General features: G+C 38.1%; 1 protein-coding gene across 1 annotated transcript in view; it reads left to right on the top strand.

The window, feature by feature from the left end:
- The window catches only part of PIK3CG (phosphatidylinositol-4,5-bisphosphate 3-kinase catalytic subunit gamma), a 37,797-nt gene extending 16,092 nt beyond the window's left edge, over positions 1 to 21,705 (top strand). The window contains exons 9-11 of the mRNA XM_054563934.1: positions 573 to 684; positions 1,900 to 2,057; positions 20,988 to 21,705. Coding sequence (XP_054419909.1) covers positions 573 to 684; positions 1,900 to 2,057; positions 20,988 to 21,266 — 549 coding nt within the window. The 3' untranslated portion in view covers positions 21,267 to 21,705. The remainder of the gene's footprint in view (positions 1 to 572; positions 685 to 1,899; positions 2,058 to 20,987) is intronic.
- The last annotated feature ends 342 nt before the right edge of the window (positions 21,706 to 22,047 follow it).

Raw genomic sequence — 22,047 nt, forward strand, 5'->3', positions numbered from 1 at the left:
TTCACTCCAATCTAAATGGTAAATTATGGATACTGAAAATTTCATTTTCACCATTCCTCTCGAGCACATATGCTGAATGTGCAGCCGGGCTGTCCTTTCAAGTTCTGCTGCATAAGATTAGCACTTCTTGTTTGCATGGTCAGCAGCTTTTGAGGAGGCAGTATAATTAGCAGCACTTATCAATCTGATATACATGTGTATTGTGACCCCATCATCATATTTTAAGTGGTCACAAGCAAAACACATGTTCACTAATGACGGAGAAATTAGTATGGGTTCTGTATAGTTGTTGGCAAGTGATACATGGATAGAAAGTGAAGCAACCCTTTGATTAAATTGATGTTGTCCTTTGACTCTTTTTTCCTCCTAGTGCTATTGTGATTCATTGAATCTTCACCTAATATAAGTAGAGTAACGAGAAAGTTGGCACTTAAAAGATATAATGTTAATGGAACCAGACACAACTAACTTGATGTCTGAAAATGTAATGTCTTTTTCAAAGTCATTTGTACTAGATTCATGCTGTTCTCTGTAGTTAAAATACAACTAATATTCAGATGCATTTTAATTAGTTTCAGGCAGCAGTGGAGAGATTTGTTTATTCCTGTGCTGGCTACTGTGTGGCAACTTTTGTTCTTGGAATAGGTGACCGGCACAATGACAACATTATGATTACAGAGACAGGTGAGTTTATTTATTGTAAATTGTTTTGATTGTGGTGAAATACACAGAACATTAAATTTACCATTTTAACCAGTATAAATGTACAGTGCAGTAACATCAAGTCCATTCACATTGTTGTACAAGCATCACCACAATTCATCTCCAAAACTTTTTCATGTTCCCCGTCTGAAACTCGGTACCAATTAAACACCAACTCCTCCTTCCCCCAGCACAGAGTAATTTTTAGATGGAGTTTAAGGTTGGAGCAAATATCTAGAAGTCATTATTGCACAGGAACACAGATTCTGTGATCACCCTAGATCACTCAGGAGTGAATAATAGAAGATGATATAGCAAATGAGACATAAGCATAAATCAGTCAAAAGCTAAATGGGATCTTATCTCAGAAGCTAGTGAAAAGCTTGATCAACAGTGTCGTATTTTATAGAAAAGCAACAAAAAGAACTCACAGACATCTCTTTAAATCTGAAATGCTGTGCCTTCCTAACTTGCCCCTCCTCACTGGTTCACTGTGTACTCTGACAGTAGGCAGTATTGGTTACCATGCCAGGAAATTTTGGCCTAAGAAATTTGGACCAATTGAAGAGTAGAGTCTGCAAAAAGCACCATATTTGGGTAAACCAATTACTCTCTATGAGAATTGAAAGAAATAATGCCTTTACAGGCCCTACATATGATCAAGAGCTATACAAAAGAGCAGAAATTATGGTAATTGTGGTGGGGATGGTGACAGTGGCAGAAACTGACCCAAAGGAGATTCAAATGATTTATTTCTGTCAGGTTACTCAAACGTAAAAGGCAAATGTCGCTCCTCCACGCAGAACCAAACATCAGTCTCTCTTGAGTTACACAAAGGGCATAAGAAGGTCTTGAGCTTAATGATGGCATATTAGCCAGAGTTTTGCTTTATATTTCCAATAGTAATTCTGAAATGACAATTTTTAAATAACATTTGGCTGTCATTTAAAGAACACCGGAAGGATATATATAGAAAACCCCCTTGGTTCAAAGAGTGCTTTGTGGCTACTACAACACACACCTGCTAAGACAAAAAAAATCACCAGCTGATAAAAGAGTATAAAAATAGCTCTGTCACCCAAGATAGCTCATTGTCAGGCAACTTAAAAAAAAATTGTTTCAAGAGATAAACAAACCAGAGTATTGTTACAAGTGCTTATGCCAGTGTAATGATGTCAGACATTTTCTTCTTTTAAGGAAATCTATTTCATATTGACTTTGGGCACATTCTTGGGAACTACAAAAGTTTCCTGGGCATTAATAAAGAGAGAGTACCATTTGTGCTAACCCCAGACTTCCTGTTTGTGATGGGAACTTCTGGAAAGAAGACGAGCCTACACTTCCAGAAATTTCAGGTAACTGGCCTCCCCGATGATCACCTCCTGTGAACACCAACCAGATGGTGCCGGCAGTGCACGGGAGCTTCCGCTCCACTTCGAGGCTACTCTCACCTCTGCCCACCCCTTCTGCCACGACCGCCCCTCACCTCCATTTCTTCCCCAAATGCAAAATGACACTTCTCATAATCCTCCCACCTAAAAAAGGAAAACATTCCGCCATCAGTGGGACTGGCGATTTTAGAACATCAGGATGACACTGGTACTGAAGAGGGACTTTAAGAAAGAGCAGCTGGCAAGCAGTTTTAGCTTTTGAATATTTATCTATCCAAAACATTGCCTTGAAAATCCAACTTTTACATAGATTTTTTTTCAGGACTCTCAAATGATTATGGACTTTTCTTGATTTTTTTTTCTACAGGTATATATCAAATTACTAACAGGGATTCTTGTTGCACCACAGTGTGCTTATCTCATCTTTGTAAAAGGCAGCCTCTTCTCTCATTTGAAATCCTTGCAACTTGACTGTAGGTCCTAGAAGAGCTCTGGCGTGCCCTGCTTACCTGTAAACAAGCCCGGGCCTGCTCCCTGGGGGCATTCACATTCTGCCTCCTTTTCCAGTCCTTCCTGGTCTACATTCACTTTTGACTATCAAATATTTTAAACATCTGAGTAGTAAAATTTTCACGCTTGCAAATTTAATAGCTGTGAATGAACATAACTCAGAGAAATTGGAATTACTACTGTGATATACTGATTTTTATAGCCATACAAACCCAAAACAGACCAATAGAGGCAACAGGTGGTCACTTTATATGTACAATAGCCCCTCCCTTAGTGCCTCTTATATGTACTCAGTATTTTAGGAACAAGTTTTTCTCCTGAGTCTTTTCTTGAGTCCCATGTTATCCCTGGGAGGGGACATGGGTCTGAAGCTCAGTGGAACAGGAACAAGAATGTATTGTTTTGAAACCCGTCTGTTCTTGTTTGTTCTCCTGCCTGCTTTTCACTTCAGAGATTTAAGAACTTACCCTATCCACAGTTCCAGTTTTGTCAGAGAAACTGAGATCTCTGTGGCCAAATGGTCTTAAGATTTTTTAGTGTGTGTTTTTCTGTGTAAACTCAACTGGATTTCAGACTATTTCCAGGGATTTGACATATTTCAGTCCTGTTTTTCTTTGAAGTTAAAATCATATGTTTTGACAACTTCCTAGAATAGAAAAATGGTTTCACACAAAAAAAGAAAAGAAAGAAAAAAAGAAAGGAAGGAAGGAAGAAAAAAGAAACACCTGGAAGAATTTTACCATTTAAAGGAGGGAAAACACTCAATTCTCCTCTCCTGGAGGTATCTCACCTGACTAGCTTTGAATGAACAAAGCGGCAAAAGTGTTATTTAAAGAATTAGATAGACACAAGAAATTTGACCTCACTAGTAGGTGCTCCTTGTTTCTGTAGATGTTCTCTTCCTTTTCACTAGTGGTTTTTTTCCAGAATACTGCTCACCTATCCTGTTGCTGACAACATTCCTGTAGACCCAAAAGTGCCCATGTCAACCCTAAAATCCTAGGAGGACTTTCTCTTTAGTGTTCTTTGTTGATGTATTACATTTCAAAGTATTACTTAATTAAACGATTTGGGGTGAGGAGGGGCCAAGGAGCGGTTGCCTCCCCTCCAGGAAGCTTCCACCCAAAGCAAGAACTCTTTGCAGGATGGCTTTGTACAAGCCATTCCCCAAGTCTGGAAACATTTCTCCATTCTATGTGGCCAAAGCATGTTTCTTAAGCTATTAAAACCTCTTTCTCTAAAGTGACATCTAGGCAATGTCCACTGCTAAACACACCTTCATAAATTATATTGTACATACTTATATAAAGATATCTGTGCTTGTATTGGCATACTATTTAAGAGCCCATGAATATATGCACTTCGAGTCTTAAACACAGATCCAGCAAGGCATTGTGGTTGAAAGGATGGGATTTGGAGCAGAGAAACTTGAGTTTGAATCTTGGCCCTATTTCTTAGTTGCTGTGCATGTGATACAAATTATTTATCCTTTCAGAACCTCAGTTTCCTCATCTGTAAAGTGAAAATACTAGGACCTATGTCATGTGATTTTTTTAGGTATTATTTAAATGAAATGTGTAGACTGCTTAGCCCAGTGGCTAGGCTACAACAGAAACTCAAACCCCTTGCAACAGGTCTTCACACTTTGAACAATTTCAAGTTAAGAAGCTCTTTCGGAAATGATGTCCCAGGCAGGACAGTAATACATAAAACATAAAAAAGTAGCACTGCTCTGGTTAAAGAACAAGTGAGAGTCCATCCACCCTCTGCCTGCCCCCTTGTCTGTTCCTCCTTTCTGCACTTGTCCCCACCCTCCTCGCTCACAGTATGAAGAAAGCCAAACACATGTACATATGTGGACAGTTATACAGATACAGACCTTCTAAAGTTTCCAGCCTGACAAAGATGAGCAGCAAGTTTTTTCATCACTTAACTCAGTCCCTTTGGCAGATTCATTGTTTTTTTTTGTTTTGTTTTGTTTTGTTTTTTTACATACTACTAAACCTTTCAGAAGATTTCCTGTTTCTTAGTTTTATGTTCCCTTTTGAGATGAAGTCCTTCAAGCTCAGGAAGCACATCTCTAAACTCTCTAAATAGCATCTCAGATCTTGTATAATAAAGCTGCCATTTTTAGGCAAGCTGGGAAATGTTGTATATATTTACATTTGAATTAAAGGTGTCCTCATTTCCAGTGAATCACTCATTTTGAATTGGCGAGATTAATTAATGCATGCAGCACATTTGAATAACTTATTAGAATGGATGGAAAAAAGTTGACCCACTTTTTGTTAAGGATGAGGGGAGCCCTCTCCACAGTCTTCAAAAGAAACCTAGCCAGTGGCCAGGGGATGGAAGCCAGGGGGACTGCCACAGGGAGGGGCCCTTCAGCTCACCTCTCTTCTTTCCTAGGTAGTCTGTTTAGCCAAGGACCATATTAATACCTTACTCCTAGAACAGTGGAGAGAGTTCAGGAACAAACTATAATCAGACAAAAAGGCACAAAATAAAGGCCTGCTCTTTGAACCCAAGGTTGTCTGTTAGCCTTTGGAGCAGTATCCTACACACACGATGCTAAACACATTTATTTCAATGACAACAATTTTGATAAATAAGTTCTCCTCAGAAAAATATCTCTCTTACTGAAGAGATAAAAAAAGAATACAATGTGTTTTGCCCACTGGTAATTTATTTTTGAACCATTTTGTTTTAAATTTCACTGAACAGTTATAGAACACATATTACATACAAATACATTTATATCACTACCAAATAAAACGTAGTGATATATTCCTGTTTACTTTTATATAAGAAAGTGGGTTTTTTTCTGATTAAAAGTACTAACTGCTTCTTTAAAAAAACAAAAACTAGCAAAATATTGAAAACATCAGGAAGATTTGAGAAAACCATTATCCCAGCTTCCAAAAATAGCAGTCAACATTCTAGTCTTTTTCATTCTATTAAGTATAATATTTAGTGTTTTAGAAGGTTGTAAATTAATCAGAACTTGGTTAAAAACTGAACCTAAGAAATAGATACAATGTTGCTCCCTTATTTTAAACTGTTCAGTGGCCTCTCCTCTGACGTGGAATAAAATCTAAATGTCTAATCTTGCCCTGCAGGGCCCTGCCCCTCGAACCTGCCCCGTGGCACCTTCCCTACGCTCACTCAGGTCTCAGTGGCCTTCCTCCATGTCTCCCCCGTCCAGCTGTCCAGCTGTCCACCTTGCGGGCCGTCTCTCTGGAATGCCCCCACTGCCCTTTAGGTCCCAGCTGAAATGCTATTGGTCAGAGCAGACTTCTGAATTAGGTCCCTGGTGTTACTCGTTGCCACAGCCCCTGCATGTTACCCTCGTAGCATCTGTCACAGCAAATAATCATCTGTGCCAGCCTGCTCTTTATGCCTCCCTCTCCAGAGTGAGCTCTGTGCAATGGGACCACCCCTTACCTGAATCCCTCGCTCGGGGCCTGACCCATATAAACACCCAGGAGGTTACTTGGGGTGCGAAGGAGTAAATGGCAGAGGACCAATTCCTGCATCAGTACAAAGTGAACGAGCCTAGCTTGCCTCTTGGTTTTATTCCTTTGTCATAATACCTTGTATTCTATGAATTTATGAAGTAGTACCCCAGGCACAGATAGACAAGCTGCCATCAACATGGATGTCAATAAGCCTTCAAGGTACAGGTTAAATATCTATATATCAGAAGAAGAAAACCTAATTATAAAATCTAATATTTTATTAAATAATACAAATATGTGTTATATGGTGTCCATTCACATTTTTGTGAAAATGTCTTTACTGACGTAACCATTACATATATTTTTTTCCTATCAGAGCAACAAGCGGTCTGTGCCAAGAGAATAAGACCTGTGGTATATACCTGTAGTATACATTCAATGTAGGACAGTTTTGAAGGAGCATAAACAACTTGACCTTGTATAAACAAACATTTTGAATATGGTCTTTGCACATAGTAGGCACTAAGCAACTGTACATCAGATAAAGCTGAAGACGTCAGGGGAACATCTTCACATCCACATCTATGCAAAGCAAGCAATTTGATGGGTGAACTTAAAAGGCACTTGCCCCTAGATGTCACTCTTAAGAAGCATTATAGGAGAGAAGTCTGGAACACATTTATTGTGTATATTATGTTCATCTAGGATGCCAGTTTTATCAGGCCCTGCTGGGCTTCCGCCCCTGGCAGTGTTGTCCCCACGCCAGGGCGCACCCACATGCCTCAACCTGTAGGCCAGCCCTGGGCCCAGCCTCTCTACAGAGCCCTGACTCAGGTTTTTAAGAACCTTCATTCTCAGTCCATTTCTGCTCTCATCTAGCTCTCATCTCTGACCCCAGGTTGTTTTAACTACTTCCACCTCAGTTCCCCACCCAGGCCCTGCTCGTTGACCTGCTTTGAGCACTGGGGCCCTGTCCCCTCCTGCCACCTGTTTTGGAGAAACTCAAGTGCGCTCCTCAGCCCAGCCCCAGGGAGCACGAGGGCAGAGAGCTCTCCGTCCGGTCACTCACCGTCATTCCCCATTCCTGTCCTCTGACTCCCCTTCCCTATGTGCTGTCCCCTGCACTCGTCTACACCTATGACTGTCTATACCTCTAACCTGACACCCCGGGCTATCTCGGCCTCCTGCTCCATCCTGTTATAGTCACCGGGCTCTTTCCTTCCGTATCCAAGACAGCACACTTATTCAACACATACTTTATTAAATACCTACTACATTTCAGATACTGTGCCAGGCACAAAAAAGGCTCAAGTACTGCTCTTGGCACAGCAAGATATCTTTATAGTTTAATCCCCTTCAGATATGATTGTCCTCTAATTCATCCTGATGTTAAAGCAATGAATCTTCCCAGCACTGAACTTGGCTCCTGGCATTAAGCATTCTGCATATTATCTACCATGTGCCAGACACTGTACTAGACACAGGTGACACAGAACGGAGGCAGAGCCCCAGGGCCCAGTGGAAGAGACACATATACAACCTTGTACTAAGGATTTCAACCATGGTTTGCAGAAGAAGTAACTAAATCCTGGGGAATAGAAAAGGGCTGTGGAGTGAAGGAAGTATTTATGCTGGGGCCTTAAGGGTTGAACTCAATTACATTTGGTCCCTCATTGAATGTATACTATAAGTCGATACCACATGTCCTAACTTCATGCCCTTGCTCATGTTATTCCTTCTACCTGGATATTCCTCCCCCTCATCCCTGCATCATGAGAATAACATGAGCAAGGGTATGAAGTTAGTATGTAGTCTCAGTACTTAGGAACAAAAGCACAGATGTCTAGGATGGGTGGAGTATAGGTATATATGGGAGTGCATAATAAAATTTGAGTCAAGAAAGGAAATGTGGGTCTAATTTGAAGCAGGGCATGGGCTGGATTGGAGGGTAGAGAATGAAGCAAAGAAGTCCTTTGGAGCTCATTTGATTAATCACACAATACTGTAATAAAGGCTTATTACAAGTCAACAGGGAGATGATGAGCTTTTCTGTCAAACTGCCAAAAACATACTGAGTCCATAAAGGGCCTCTCTTGAGATTTGCACCCTGGCCCACAAATGAGATTGAGCCCAGCCTCCTCCATTGGGCCTGAGACTCTAAGTGCTTCAGTATCTGTGCTGCTACTGGAAGATATGCTCAGAGAAATGTCCGGCATCAGCCCTTTGTAGGAGTTCAGATATGTTGCTGTGACATCTCCCCCAGAAGCAAACTTGCCTGGTTGTAGAATTGTTAAAACTTGGACAAGTGTGCTGAACTTTATCACTTTTCTGGAAAAGATATGAACATATCACTGAAAAATGGCCTTGGATTGGTTCCATGTTAGTCTACCAGCATGCAGTGTCACCCGGTGCCTGAGATATTAGACCTCTGGTACTTTTAAACACTTACCGAGAATAACCTTCCAACTGGCATCATTCTCTCAATGTTTGGTTTCTTTTAGAGAATTGTTTTGTCTACCATAGAAGTATTACTGAGGACACTATTCACCATGTTACAAAATGTGCTCTTTATAAAGATCCACTTAGAAGATTTCTGTCAGGTCTTCGTGTCTACAAAAACTGTGTTTCTCCTAAACAAATAATTTTTAAAAATCTGTACATTGGATGAAGTAACACATTCAATCTTCTTTTTGGCTACAGATATATTTGAAGACCACTCATAGCAAGTATATAGAATTTGTGACATGTAGGCTTAATCTCTTGCCCAAATTTATTGTGGGTCATTTCCTTTGTGAGTCCCTTTCCTTCTTCTACCTGGCTCTAAATAATGTTGTCTTGACTTTTGTGTAAAAATAATCCACTTTCAATCTTCTTTGGAACAAGGCTAGAAGATAACACATATCTCTACATATAGTCTCATCTATTTAAAATATTTTACTAAAATAGAACAGTTTAATCATAACCGTTACCTTTACAATGAATGAGCTTCTAGATAAATATTTGAGAAGATGGAAATACATCCCTTCCCTCTGGTAGACAGAGCTAGTCTGAGAAACATTTTTAAGAATTCCTTAAAGATAAGGATCCTAATTCAAACTGAACAAATGCATGACCAAGTGTCAGATATACTCTTACTTCAGATTTACCAAAAAGTGTTTGTTTCTTCCTGCATTATTAGGTCTGCTAATCAGTGGCCTTCTCTGTTTTGCCAAAATAATATCTAAAGACATTGCCTAGCTAATTCATTGATTCTTATAGAAAACAAAATAAACTCCTCTGTCTTTGACTGAAGTATTTTTCCCCATTTGGTCCTTTCTCTAGCAGACAGAGGCAACATGATTATTTAGGAAAAGTCAGTGTGTGAGAACATTTCTTTTTCATTAATGAATATTTGTTTTTCTTCTCCTCCTCTCAGCCCTAGATTCTGCCCAGGGAGTTTCTGTTTTTTTGTTTTTGATCCTTAGATTACTTCCTCATTTTTGTGCAATATGTACAGTAATATTTCACTTCTACTTTTTTTCAAGATGAGAACGGAGGAATTTAAAGAAAAAGTAGGCCTATTCCACATGACCTTGGATAGTCTGAAGCAGTCAGAACTCATCGGTGGTTAAGAATTGAGTAGATTGTACATAGAAAGTTGTTTGTTTGTTTGTTTTGTTTTTTCAGTTTAGTGGACTAATAAGTTGGACCAGTTAACAAATCAAGTCAAAGTTTTGACCCTGAAATGGTAATGAATAACTTTGTTCTTAAGAATTATGGGAGTGGCAGTTTTGTAAAAGCAATCATCCTTTTGGTACTAGATGCTGTAATTAAGGCATTTGAATCAACTATGAAGTTAAGAGCAAATGTACTATCTAGGCTAACTCTATTTATTAGCTACTAAAGCATCGTGCGTCCAGCTAATGACATCCACAATACTACAGTGTTCCCCACATTCACACTCATTTACAAGTACATTAACTAAGTCTGAAATCTGATTCTTCCCTTACCCCTTCTTCTCCACTCAGTAACAGAAAGCCTTTCACAGGCATCAGAGGACAAAAGGAGGACATTTGAGGCCAGTGCCAGGCAGCCCTGACAGAAGGGAAAATTCTGTTGATATGACCAGTAACTTCTGTGTTCTGTGCTTCCCCCTGAGCTCCCCAAGCCACATCCTCATGGTTCCTCAAACCACAGGCGTTTGGGCTGAGGCAGCATGACCAGAATGCTCTCACAGATGATGGCTGAGTACAAAGGGCAGAAATGAAACCTCTGGAGCTTGAGTGGGTGGAGCAAGTGTTTACCATGCCCCTCATAGCAAGAGAACCACCTGCATATGTAGCCCTTGTGCCACACACTCCCATCTTCCTACCCGTCTCAGTGGCCAGTGTGAATACCACCCTCTCCCTCAACACTGCTGGGAACTGGGGCTGTCTCCTACCCCAACCTATCTCACCGCCTAGGTCTTTATTGTCTAAGGAGACATTTTGAATAGGTGGTCTAGATGGGACCACCTACAGCATTGAGAAGTATGTGACTTCTCACATTATTAATAATAATAGCCAACTACTTACATAGTACTTAAATCTCACCAAAACCATATGAAATAGGTATTATTATTATTCCACAGATGAGGAAACTGATGTCCAGAGAGTTTAAGCAACTTCTGTGACAAGCAGCTTGTCAATAATAAAGCCAAGCTTTGAACCTGGGCCATGACTTAGGTGCAAGTCTGTGCTTTTAACCACTACTCCACACTACCTTTAAGCAAAATAGAATTAAATCTGTACCAACTATCTCAGTCTGCACAGCCAGTCAGAATTTAGACATTGCATCTGACAAGTATGAGGCATGCGGTTAAATCTGGGGATATTTCTTTCTCATAGAAGCGACTCTTATACAATATATATGAAAAACAGAACTAATCATATAAATAAGAGCCAGCACAAATTCCTTATGTAGGTGAGATGGCCTTCAAGAGAAGCAGAAACATCAATCAGTTGCCTCCCACAGGCACCCCTCAACCAGGGAATCAAACCTGCAAACTAGTTGTGTGCCCTGACTGGAAATCAAACCCACAACTTCTGTTGTATGTGATGATGTCCCAATCAACTGAGCCACCCCTGGGTGACAGTTCCTTTTTTTAATATCTCTTTGTGTGCTTTGGCCATTGATGAATCACTGTGTTGCCACTTGACACATACTTACTGAGCACCTGTAGATTGGTATTTTAACATGGCCCCAGATTAATTTTTCTCCTCAAAAAATTTCTGTTAAAGAATTTGACAACACAGTGGCCTCAGACAGCAGTGTGTCTGTGTGGGGCGGGGTGGAGGAAAAGCGAGAGGATTGCCTAGAGCTCCCTGTGTACGGAAGGAAAGAAAATAATTAAAAATCAGAATGTAATATAATTCAAAATTAAAAGTCATCCTCATCTACACCTTTGTGAAAGTTGCGTGAGTTGGCAAATTAATGAAACTGTTGCCTGGGGTGAAGTCTACCCTTAGCCTGTGTAGTTAGCAAAAAATGAGAGAGGCCTCAGTGGGTCCTATGGGTGAGCAGGAGAAAGTGATTTCCTGATGGGAGCAGAGTCATTAAGAATGCAAGAGCACTAATGCAATGGGGCCCCTTCCAGAGGACATGATGCCTGGGCTGCCACAGAAACAGCTCAGGCTTTTGCATCTGTGGAGCCTCCCCCAGAGTCAGCCTATCCTCCAGGTGGGGAAGGGAGAGCACCAACATCCGTGGAAACCTTGCTATGTGCCATCCTCTGTGACAGACGTTTTATATATATTGTCTCACTTAAAAAATGCCAGAAGAGTCCATAGCCCTTGGATAGGGCTATGCACGCACAGTCCAGCCTTGACACACAGAGTGACACAGGCATGACCACCATTGTCATTGCTGTTACCGTGCCACATGCAAATGACACAGAAGAGATCACCCAAAAGCAAAATGAAAAATCACTATTAATATTTTGGCCTTATATTCTCTTTAAAGAAATTTGTGTTCAGTTATCAAAATGGGATTATACTACGCATTGGTTCATACCTGCTTTTTATCTCAAAAACTTTTACATGCTTATCGAATATTCTTCCAGAATATAATTCCAGTAGTTATAAAGCACATAATTGTAGGTGCTTTCCTAAACCCTTTATATCAATCCCCAGTTGTAGGATATTTAGGTTGCTTTCAATTTTCTACAATTTTAATCGGTGTTCCTAATTAACATTCTTATAGATAAATCACTGCAAAATTAGCCATTTTTTTTTTAAAAAAGGTTAATTCCCAGCATGGAAATTTCTGGACAAACAATAGAGACATTTTTAAAGTCAAATTTATTGAGGCATAATTCACATACAAAATTGGACCTTTTTAGGTACACAGGTCTTTGAATTTTGACAAATACATGTCACACAACCACCACCACAATTAAGTTATATCACACTTATAAGTATTTTAAAGCTTTCAATGCATGTTATCAAGTTATCTACTAGTAAAATTATACCTATTCCCATCTACCATCAGCCTTTGAAAGGTGAACATTGGGTATTGTCCTTAAAAATGTTTTAAATAAAAAAGATTTTCCAATTCAGTAGGTGAATGTTTCCATCTCTTTTTAAGTTACGTTTATTTGATTACTAATGAGGTTGCATATTTTTCATATGTTTATCTGTTTTATGCCTTATAGTATAAATTTTCATTTATATCCTTGGCCTGTATTTCTAGCCAACTATCTATCTCTTTCTTATTGATTTGTAAGAGCTATTGGCGGGGGGGCTGGGATGGAGGAGTGATCTGTCATGTTGCAAATATGTTTTCTCTTATTCTTTGCCTCCTTTAATATTTTCATGGCTTATTTTCCCTCAAAAGTTTGAAGTTTCTGTAACCTCTCCAGATATTCTTTACAGATTCCATTTTGGAAGTCATCTTCATAAAGTCCTTTCCCATTTCATGATTATTTAAATAATGTATTTGCCCTTTCCTAATTTAAATCTTTAATTCACCTGGAATTTATTTTGAATATTTTTAATTTTTTTTATTTATTGTATTCTTTTCCGTTACTGTTTAGCCCCTTACAACCTCCTCAATCACTGCACCATTGTCCATGTCCATGAGTCCTTTTTGCTCAGTCATTTCAAACCCTAAACTGCCCCCTGCTTAGCTGTCATCCCACTCTCTCAATCTGTCTCTATTTTGCCTGTAAGTTTGGTAGGTTCATTAGATTCCACATATCAATGAAATTATATAGTATTTGTCTTTCTCTGACTGGCTTATTTCACATAACATAATGTTCTTCAGGTCCACCCATACTGTCACAAAAGGTAAAATCTTTTTTACAGCTGAGTAGTATTCCATTGTGTAAATGTCCCATAGTTGTTTTATCCACTCATCTACTGATGAACGTTTGGACTGAGTCCATATCTTAGTGATTGTAAATAGTGCTGCAATGAACATAGGGGTGCTTATGTTCTTTCAAATTAGTATTTCAGGTTCCTTGGGATATATTCCCAGAAGTGGGATCGCTGGGTGAAAAGGCAGATCCATTTTTAATTTTTTGAGATATCTCCACACTACTTTGCACAGTGACTGCACCAATCTGCATTCCTACCAACAGTGCAAAAGAGTCCCCCTTTCTCCACATCCTCACCAGCACTTCTTGTTTATTGATTTATTGGTGACAGCCATTCTGACAGGTGTGAGATGGTGCTCATTGTGGTTTTAATTTGCAAACCTCTGATGATTAGTGACATTGAGCATCTTTTCATATGTTTATTGACCATCTATATGTCCCCTTTGGAGAAGTGTCTATTCAGGTCCTTTGCCCATTTTTTAATTGAGTTGTTGGTTTTTTTGGTATTGAGTTTTGTAAGTACTTTATAAATTTCAGATATTAACCACTTACAAGACATATCAGTGAATATGTTCTCCCATTCCGTGGGTTGTCTTTTTATTTTATTGATATTTTCCTTTGCTGTGCAAAGACTTTTTAGTTTGATGTAGTTCCATTTGTTTATTTTTTTTCTTCTGTTTCTCTTGCCTGGGGAGATATATCCAATAAAATATTGCAATGAGCAGTGTCCTAGATTTTGCTGCATATGTTTTCTTCTAAGCTTTGTGGTTTCAGGTCTAACATTTAAGTCTTTAATCCATTTTGAATTTATCCTTGTGTGTGGAGTAAAAAGATGATCTACTTTCACTTTTTCGAACATATATGTCCAGTTTTCCAAAAATAAGTTATTGAACAATCTTTAGCCCATTATATGTGCTTACTTCTTCTGTCGAATATTAATTGACTATAAAGTTGTGTGTTTATTTCTGGGCTTTCTATTCTGTTCCATTGATCTATGTGCCTGTGCCTTAAATGCTGTGCCTTCTGCTCCATCAGCACCCTTTCCTGCCCCCTGCCTTTTTTGCAGGATTGGAGGCAGGGGTTCCCCTGTTTTCAAGGGACCTCTGGTCCAACCTACACCAATAAGGTTCCTATAAATTTTTGAAATATTTATTCCAGTTATGTGAAAAACATCTTTGGTATCTTGATAGGAATTGTGTTGAATCTATAGATTGCTTTGGGTAGTATTGACATTTTTATGATATCAATACATCCTATCCATGAACATGGTATGTACTTCCACTTATTTGTATCTTCTTCCATTTCTTCATTCAGTGTCTTATAATTTTCTTAGTACAGGTCTTTTATATCCTTAGTTAGGTTAATTCCTAGGTATTTTATTCTTTTTGAAGTAATTGGAATGAAACTGTTTTCTTAATTTGTCTGTTAGTTCATTATTGGCATATAAAAATGCAACTGATTTCTGGATATTTTGTATCCTGATATTTTGATGAATTCATTTACCAGTTCTAGTAGTTTCTGTGTGGAATCTCTGGGATTCTTTATGTACAGTATCATATCTTCTGCAAATAAAAAGCTTTACTTCTTCCTTTCCAATTTGGATGCCTTTTATTTCTGCTTGTCTGATTGCTATGGCTAGGACTTCCAGTACTCTGTGGAATAAGAGAGGTGAAAGCAGATATCTCTGTCTTGTTCCTGATAGCCAGAGGAAAACTTGTAGTTTTTGATCATTGAGTATGATTTTGGCAGTGGGTTTGTCATATGTGGTCTTTATTATGTTTAGGTATGTTCCTTCTATTCACACTTTGCTGAAAGTTTTGATCATAAATGTGTGCTGAATTTTATCAAAAGCTTTTTCTGCTTCTGATATGGTCATGTGGTTTTTATCCTTCATTTTGTTTATGTGGTGAATCACATTTATTGATTTGTGAATGTTGTACCAACTTTGCATTCCCAGAATAAATCCCACTTGATCATGATGTATTATCTTTTTGATGCATTACTGTATCTGGTTTGCTAATATTTTGTTGAGAATTTTAGTGTCTATATTCATCACAGGTATTAGCCTGTAATTTTCTTTCTTTGTAGTGTCTTTACCTGGTTTTGTAATTAGGACAATGTTGGCCTTGTAAAACGAGTTTGGAAGTCTTCCCTCCTCTTGAATTTTATGAAGTAGTTTGAGAATAAGAGATGTTAGTTCTTCTCAGAATGATTGGTAAAATTCCCCTGGGAAGGCATATGGTCCAGGGCTTTTGTTTTTGTTGGGAGTTTTTTGACTACTACTTTAATTTCACTATTCAGATACTCTGATTTTTCTTGATTTAGTTTTGGAATACTGTACATTTCTAGGAATTTATCCATTTCATCCTGCTTGTCCCATTTGTTGGCATATAGTTGTTTGTAATATTTTCTTATTATCCTTTGTATTTCTTTGCTGTAAGTTATTATTTCTCCTCTTTCATATCTGATTTTATTTATTTGGGTCCTCTCTCTTTTTTTCTTGATGAGTCTGGCTGAAGGCTTGTTAATCTTATTTATCTTTTTAAAGAACCAGCTCTTGGATTCATTGATCTTTTGTATAATTTTTTTAGACGCTATTTCACTTATTTCTGCTCTGATCTTTATTATTTTCTTCCATCTACTTATTTTGGGCTTTTTTGTTTTTCTTTTGCAAGTTCTTTTAATTATAAAGTTAGATGTTTATGAGCTTTTTCTTGTTTTTAAGATAGGCTTAAATCTATTATTTTCCCTCTAAGGATTGCTTTCCCAGTGTCCCGCAGATTTTGGGACACTGTTCTCATTTTCATTTGTTCTCATTTTCATTTGTGTTCTCATTTTCATTTGTTTCAAGGTATCTTTTGATTTTATCCTTGATCTCCTCGTTGGCCCATTCATTGTTTAATAACATGTTATGTAGCTTATATGTCTGTGTGTTTTTCAGTTGTTCTTGTGATTGATGTCTAGTTTCATAGAATTGTGGTCAACGAAGACAGTTGATACGGTTTTAATCTTCTAAATTTATTGAAACTCATTTTGTATCCTAAATGTGGTCTAACCTAGAAAACATTCCACGTGCACTTGAAATATGTATATTCTGCAGCTTTGGAGTGAAAAGCTCTGAAAATATCAATTAAATCCATTTGATCTAGTGTGATATTTAAGACTACTGTCTCCTTGTTGATTTTCTGTCTGGAAGACCTATCCATTGAAGTCAATGGTGTGTTAAAATCCCTGACTATGACTGCGTTTCTGTCAGTCTCTGCCTTTATGTCCATCAAGATTTGCTTTACATATTTAGGTGCTCCTATGTTCTGTGCTTAAATGTTTACTAGGATTATATCCTCATGTTGGATTGTTCCCTTTATCGTTATGTGGTATCCTTCTTTGTTTCTTACTGTAGCCTGTTTTTAAAGTCTATTTTGTTGGATATAAGCTTTTTTTTTTCCTTTCCATTTTCATGCAATATCTGTTTCCATCCCTTTACTTTTAGTCTGTGTGTATCTTTCAATCTGAAGTGCATCTCTTGGAGGCAGCCTATATATGGGTCTTATTTACTTATCCATTCAGCTACCCTACGTCTTTTGGTTGGAGAATTTAAGCCATTTACATTTAAGGTGATTATTGATAGATATGTATTCAGTTAGATTATTTTCCTCTTTTTTTTCTTTCTGTTTTTCTTCTTAAAGCCAGTCTTTTAACACTTGTTGCAGTACTGGTTTGGTATTAACAAACTCTTTTACCTTTTTCTTGCCTGGAAAGCTCCTTATTTCTCCTTCAATTTTAAATGATAGCATTGCTGGGTAAAGTAGACTTGGTTGTAGGTCCTTGTTTTTCATCACCTTAAATATTTCACACCCCTGTCTTCTGGCCTGAAGTGTTTCTGTTGATAATCAGATGACAATCTAATGGGTGCTCCCTTGTAGGTAACTACCTGCCTTTCTCTTTCAGTTCTTAGTATTCTCTCCTTGTCTTTAAACCTTACCATTTTAATTATGATGTGTTTTGGTGTAGGCCTCTTTGGGTCCAACTTGTTTGGGACTCTCTGAGCTTCCTGGATTTGTGTGCCTTTTTCCTTCACCAGATTAGGAAAGTTTTCTTCAAATAGACTCTCCATCCCTTGTTTACTCTCTTCTCCTTCTGGTGTTCCCATGATGCAGATATTGTTATGCTTCATGTTGCCCAAAATGTTCCTTAAGTGATCCTCATTTTTAAAATCCTTTCCTTTTCCCCCTGCTCTCTTGGTTTTGTTTTCCTACCTCGTCTTTCAAATCACTGATTCAATCCTTTGCTTCATCTAACTTACTGTTTATTCCTTCCAGTGTATTATTTATTTCGTATATTACATAATTTATTTCTGACTAGTCTTTTTTTATGGTTCCTATGTCTTTTTTCATGATGTTGAGTATGCTTATAATCATTACTATAAACTCTTTATCTAATGAATTGCTTGCCACCATTTCATCTAGTTGTTCTGCTAATTGATTCTCTTGTTCTCTCACTTGGGGTCTGTTCTCTGTTTCCCATTTTGGATGCTTCTTTGTTTCTATGTATTAGGTAAATCTGTAAAGACTTTGGTGCAAACTTTTGTCAGATACTGCTTGTGATTGGCTCTGGGCCACCTAGTTGGAGCTATCAGCAATCCACAGCATGTGGCTCCCTCTGCTGGGCCTGTTTGTGTGCAGAAACAACCAGACTGAACACTAAGGCCAGCTTTTACAAGCAGCAGGCCCAGTGGGGAGTCAGCTAAAGTCTCAGAGCTCCCAGAGACCCACCTTAGTTGTTAAACTTAATCAATGTTATAGCTTAAAGCTGTAATCAGCAGCCTGGCTTAAGCTATATAGGGTGGGGCAGTATAATTCCTGTAGGCAGGATGATTGCATCCCCACAGGCTGACACCACTTGAGGAGGATTGCTCTGCCTGAGAAATATAGCCTCTGCAGAATGGGGAATGACTCAGCACAGGGATCCTGGTGGCTGTTCCCTCAGTTCTCTCCCCAGAGCCACCAACCCCAGACTCTCCTTGTACATCTCTAGTCCACTCTTCCCTCCCTCTGCCGGAGCCCAGGGTAAGTGGCTGCAAATGATATGTTGTGCATTGGCCCTTTAATAGACTCTCTGCATCTCCAACCATCACTGTTTGGCAGACAGAAAGCCCACTGCTTTTCACCGTTGGATGTTATCTGGGTTCCGTTCCTGGCTCCGGTGCTATAGGCTGGGGAGCCCAGCTTAGGGTTTAGACCCCACACTTCTCAGGGAGAACCCCCTGGCCACTGAATTAACCCTCTGGAACTTCAGCTCCCACCCATGGGAGCCCAGCCAGCCATCTCTCGTCTCTGCAGTCCCTACCAGTCATGTTGTGGTGAAGTGGTTTCTTCTGTCTATCCCTGGTTATACAGCTTCTCTCCAGCTAGCGTTCAGTTGGTTTTTCAGGATGATTTCTCTACAATTTAGCTATAATTTCAGATTGGTCCTAGAAGGAGGTTAATGTAGCTTCCACTTACTCCTCCACCATCCTAGGTCTCTCCCTGGAGTTTGTTTTGGTATATCATATGGGATAAACTTTATTTTCCCCCTAAATGATGAGCCAGTTGTACCAACCCCAGTTATCAAATAATAGAGCTTTCCTTACTAATCTGTCACCTTTATATTTATTATATACTTAGATATGTCTGAACTTTCCATTCTGTTCCACAAATTCTCTTATCTTTTTTGTAAAAGAATAGATACTGCTTCACAAGTTTAAAATATTACAATTTTAAGATATGCTTATTATCTGATATTGAAAGCACTCTTTTTTCATTACTGCCCTTTTTCAAAATGGTCTCTCAGGCCCTAATTAATCCAGATGAAATTAAAACCCTGAGTTTAAGTATTCAATAGGAACATTTATTGAAATATTATCATATTTATATGTTAATCTGAGAAGAATTTCCATCTTTATAAGCATTCAGTCATCCCTGAGGAACGTGCTATGCTGCTCCACATGTTCTGGTTTTCTTCTTTGTGCCTCAGTAAATTTTTACAGTTTTTAAATATGGGTTCTGCATGTTTTGTGTATGTGTTTATCCAGAGATCATGATATTTCTGTTACCATTACATAGAATCTGTCTTTTCACTATATTTTCTAATTAGTGGCTCCTATTCATAGCATTATATTTATTAATGTTATAAAAAGCTATTTTATAATAATGAATTACAATAGTATTTTAGTTTTTTCCCCTCTTCGGTATTCCAAGACAATTAGGATATTTGTAAATACTAATAATTTTATCTTCACTTTTCTGATTTTATACATCATTTATTTTTCCTATATTCCTTATTCAGAATGATTGTAATGACTAATAATTTCAAGTAATTCTTTACATCATTACATTTTAGTTACATACTGTTACATGTTACTGTCATAGAATTAATAGTAGATTTTAATACAGTAATTTCTGATGAACTGTTCTTGCAATTTTGGAATAAACTTTATTTAACTATGATGTTATTCTTTTAACATTTTATTCAGTATTTTATTTGAAATATTTATGTTTATTATTGTTAAATTCAGTTCTCTTTAACACTTTATCTTTGCCAAGTTATGATATTACAGTTGGGTTATTCTAGTGTTATAAAATTGGAAGACTTCCATCTTTTTCTATGCTTTGGAACAATTTAATTGGGATAATCATTCCTGTTGCTGAATAAGTGGATTTAGCTCACCTGTGTCATCTAACTCATATTACCTGTATCATCACCAGCCATAGCAGTTTTTAAAGCCCTCTCTTTCACTTAGTATTCAGAATTTGCATTAAAATTCCAAAGTTCACTCCACAGTTTTGAGATTCAGACAATAAAAAGCAAATTCATGCGCTGGCTGGTGTGCGGTGGATTGAGCTCTGGCCTGTGAACCAAAAGGTTGGTGATTCGATTCCTCATCAGGACACAGGCCTGGGTTATGGGCCAGGTCCCCAGTTGGGCACATGGGAGAGGCAACCATGTATCTCTCACACACTGATATTTCTCTCTCTCTCTTTCTCCCTCCCTTCCCCCCTCTCTAAAAAAGTTAATAAATAAAATCTTTTTTAAAAAGACTATTCTTTTTTCTAACAAAAAAAAGCTAATTCATCTGTTTTCTTAGAATAAAGCAAATAAACAAAGATGAACACTAAATCTCAAATGCTATATTTTCATCATTTCTTTGGATTCCATTAGCTCTTGGCAAAGATTGTTTATGCTTACATAAAGTATATTGATTCCCATATTGTGTTCAAAAACTGACTCATTACTCTTCAGAGACTACAGAAGTTTCCATCCTCAATTTCCTAGGGAAGAACTGAAGTAAAAATGTAGACTAGGAAATAAGATGAAGGTTAACTGTGTCATTAGTTTTCCTTGAGCACACCTGGACATATGCAACTATACTCAAGTGCTTAAGAGATGACAAAAACATCTCATCAAACTTTTCCTATGAGGCAGGGGACCTACCTTGTTTGTGATGGTTTCTTCTCACAGACAGAGTAATGCCATGTAGATTCCAGTATAGCCCAGTAGTCTCCAGCCTACTTAGTTACCGTAACAACAGTAACAGCATTTGTTTTCTTTATCTAGGACGTGTGCGCTAAGGCTTACCTAGCCCTTCGTCATCACACAAACCTACTGATCATCCTGTTTTCCATGATGCTGATGACAGGAATGCCCCAGTTAACAAGCAAAGAAGACATTGAATATATTCGGGATGCTTTAACAGTGGGGAAAAATGAAGAGGATGCTAAAAAGTATTTTCTTGATCAGATTGAAGTTTGTAGAGACAAAGGATGGACTGTGCAGTTTAATTGGTTCCTACATCTTGTTCTTGGCATCAAGCAAGGAGAGAAACATTCAGCCTAATATGTTGGGCTAGAATTAAAAACAAGTTAGTGTTCCAAAGCTTTGAATCAGCATGTCAATTATAGGCCTTAGATTTACATTGTAATAGGACATTATGAAAGCTGACACTTGAGAAATATATCCCTTTTCCTAGCTGAACTCTTCACTGGAGAAAATTATTGGCACAGCTGACTGTTTAAGTAATGTTCAATTCTAGGCCTATTTGCAGGTTTGTTTCTTTCTCATTTGTCTCAGTAGTTTTGCAGAATATTCTAAGTTTAAACAGACTAATCACTTCCTCCTTGTGCCTGATGTTTTGACTGTAGTCTTATTGAGTGCTTCTGGAAATTCTTTAGAATAATTGGTGACATCTGTTTTCATCTGTGTTTACTCTCAATTTTGGTTATCCTTGTGTTCCTCAAGCTCTTTACAGAAAAAGATGTAATCATTGTAATCTTTGTCTCATACCTTAAACAATATTTTCAAACATCCCCTCTGTGTCTGCAGATGTCAGTGATGTGCTAAAAGCAAGAAAAGTGAGTTCGTCTTTTCAGTGCCTTTTGCAATTAGGTTTTTATACAGTGTACAACTGAGATAAACGAACACAAAATGGAAAATCTGAACCTTTGTGCCTTGGCCATTCTCTGCTGGTCTGGTTCCAAGATTATGAATAGGAAAAATAGAGATGAGACCATTTCTCCCCACTCTGTCCACAGAGTGAATTATTAGGCACAACTGTTACAGCTTTTTCCAGCATAGAAACAGGAAGTAACTAAAAGGACTCATTTTTTTGGCCTTTATA

The sequence above is a fragment of the Pteronotus mesoamericanus genome, unplaced genomic scaffold (assembly GCF_021234165.1).
Source record: "Pteronotus mesoamericanus isolate MK-2021 breed Mesoamerican mustached bat unplaced genomic scaffold, CSHL_Meso_final scaffold_85, whole genome shotgun sequence".
Classification (NCBI taxonomy): Eukaryota; Metazoa; Chordata; class Mammalia; order Chiroptera; family Mormoopidae; genus Pteronotus; species Pteronotus mesoamericanus.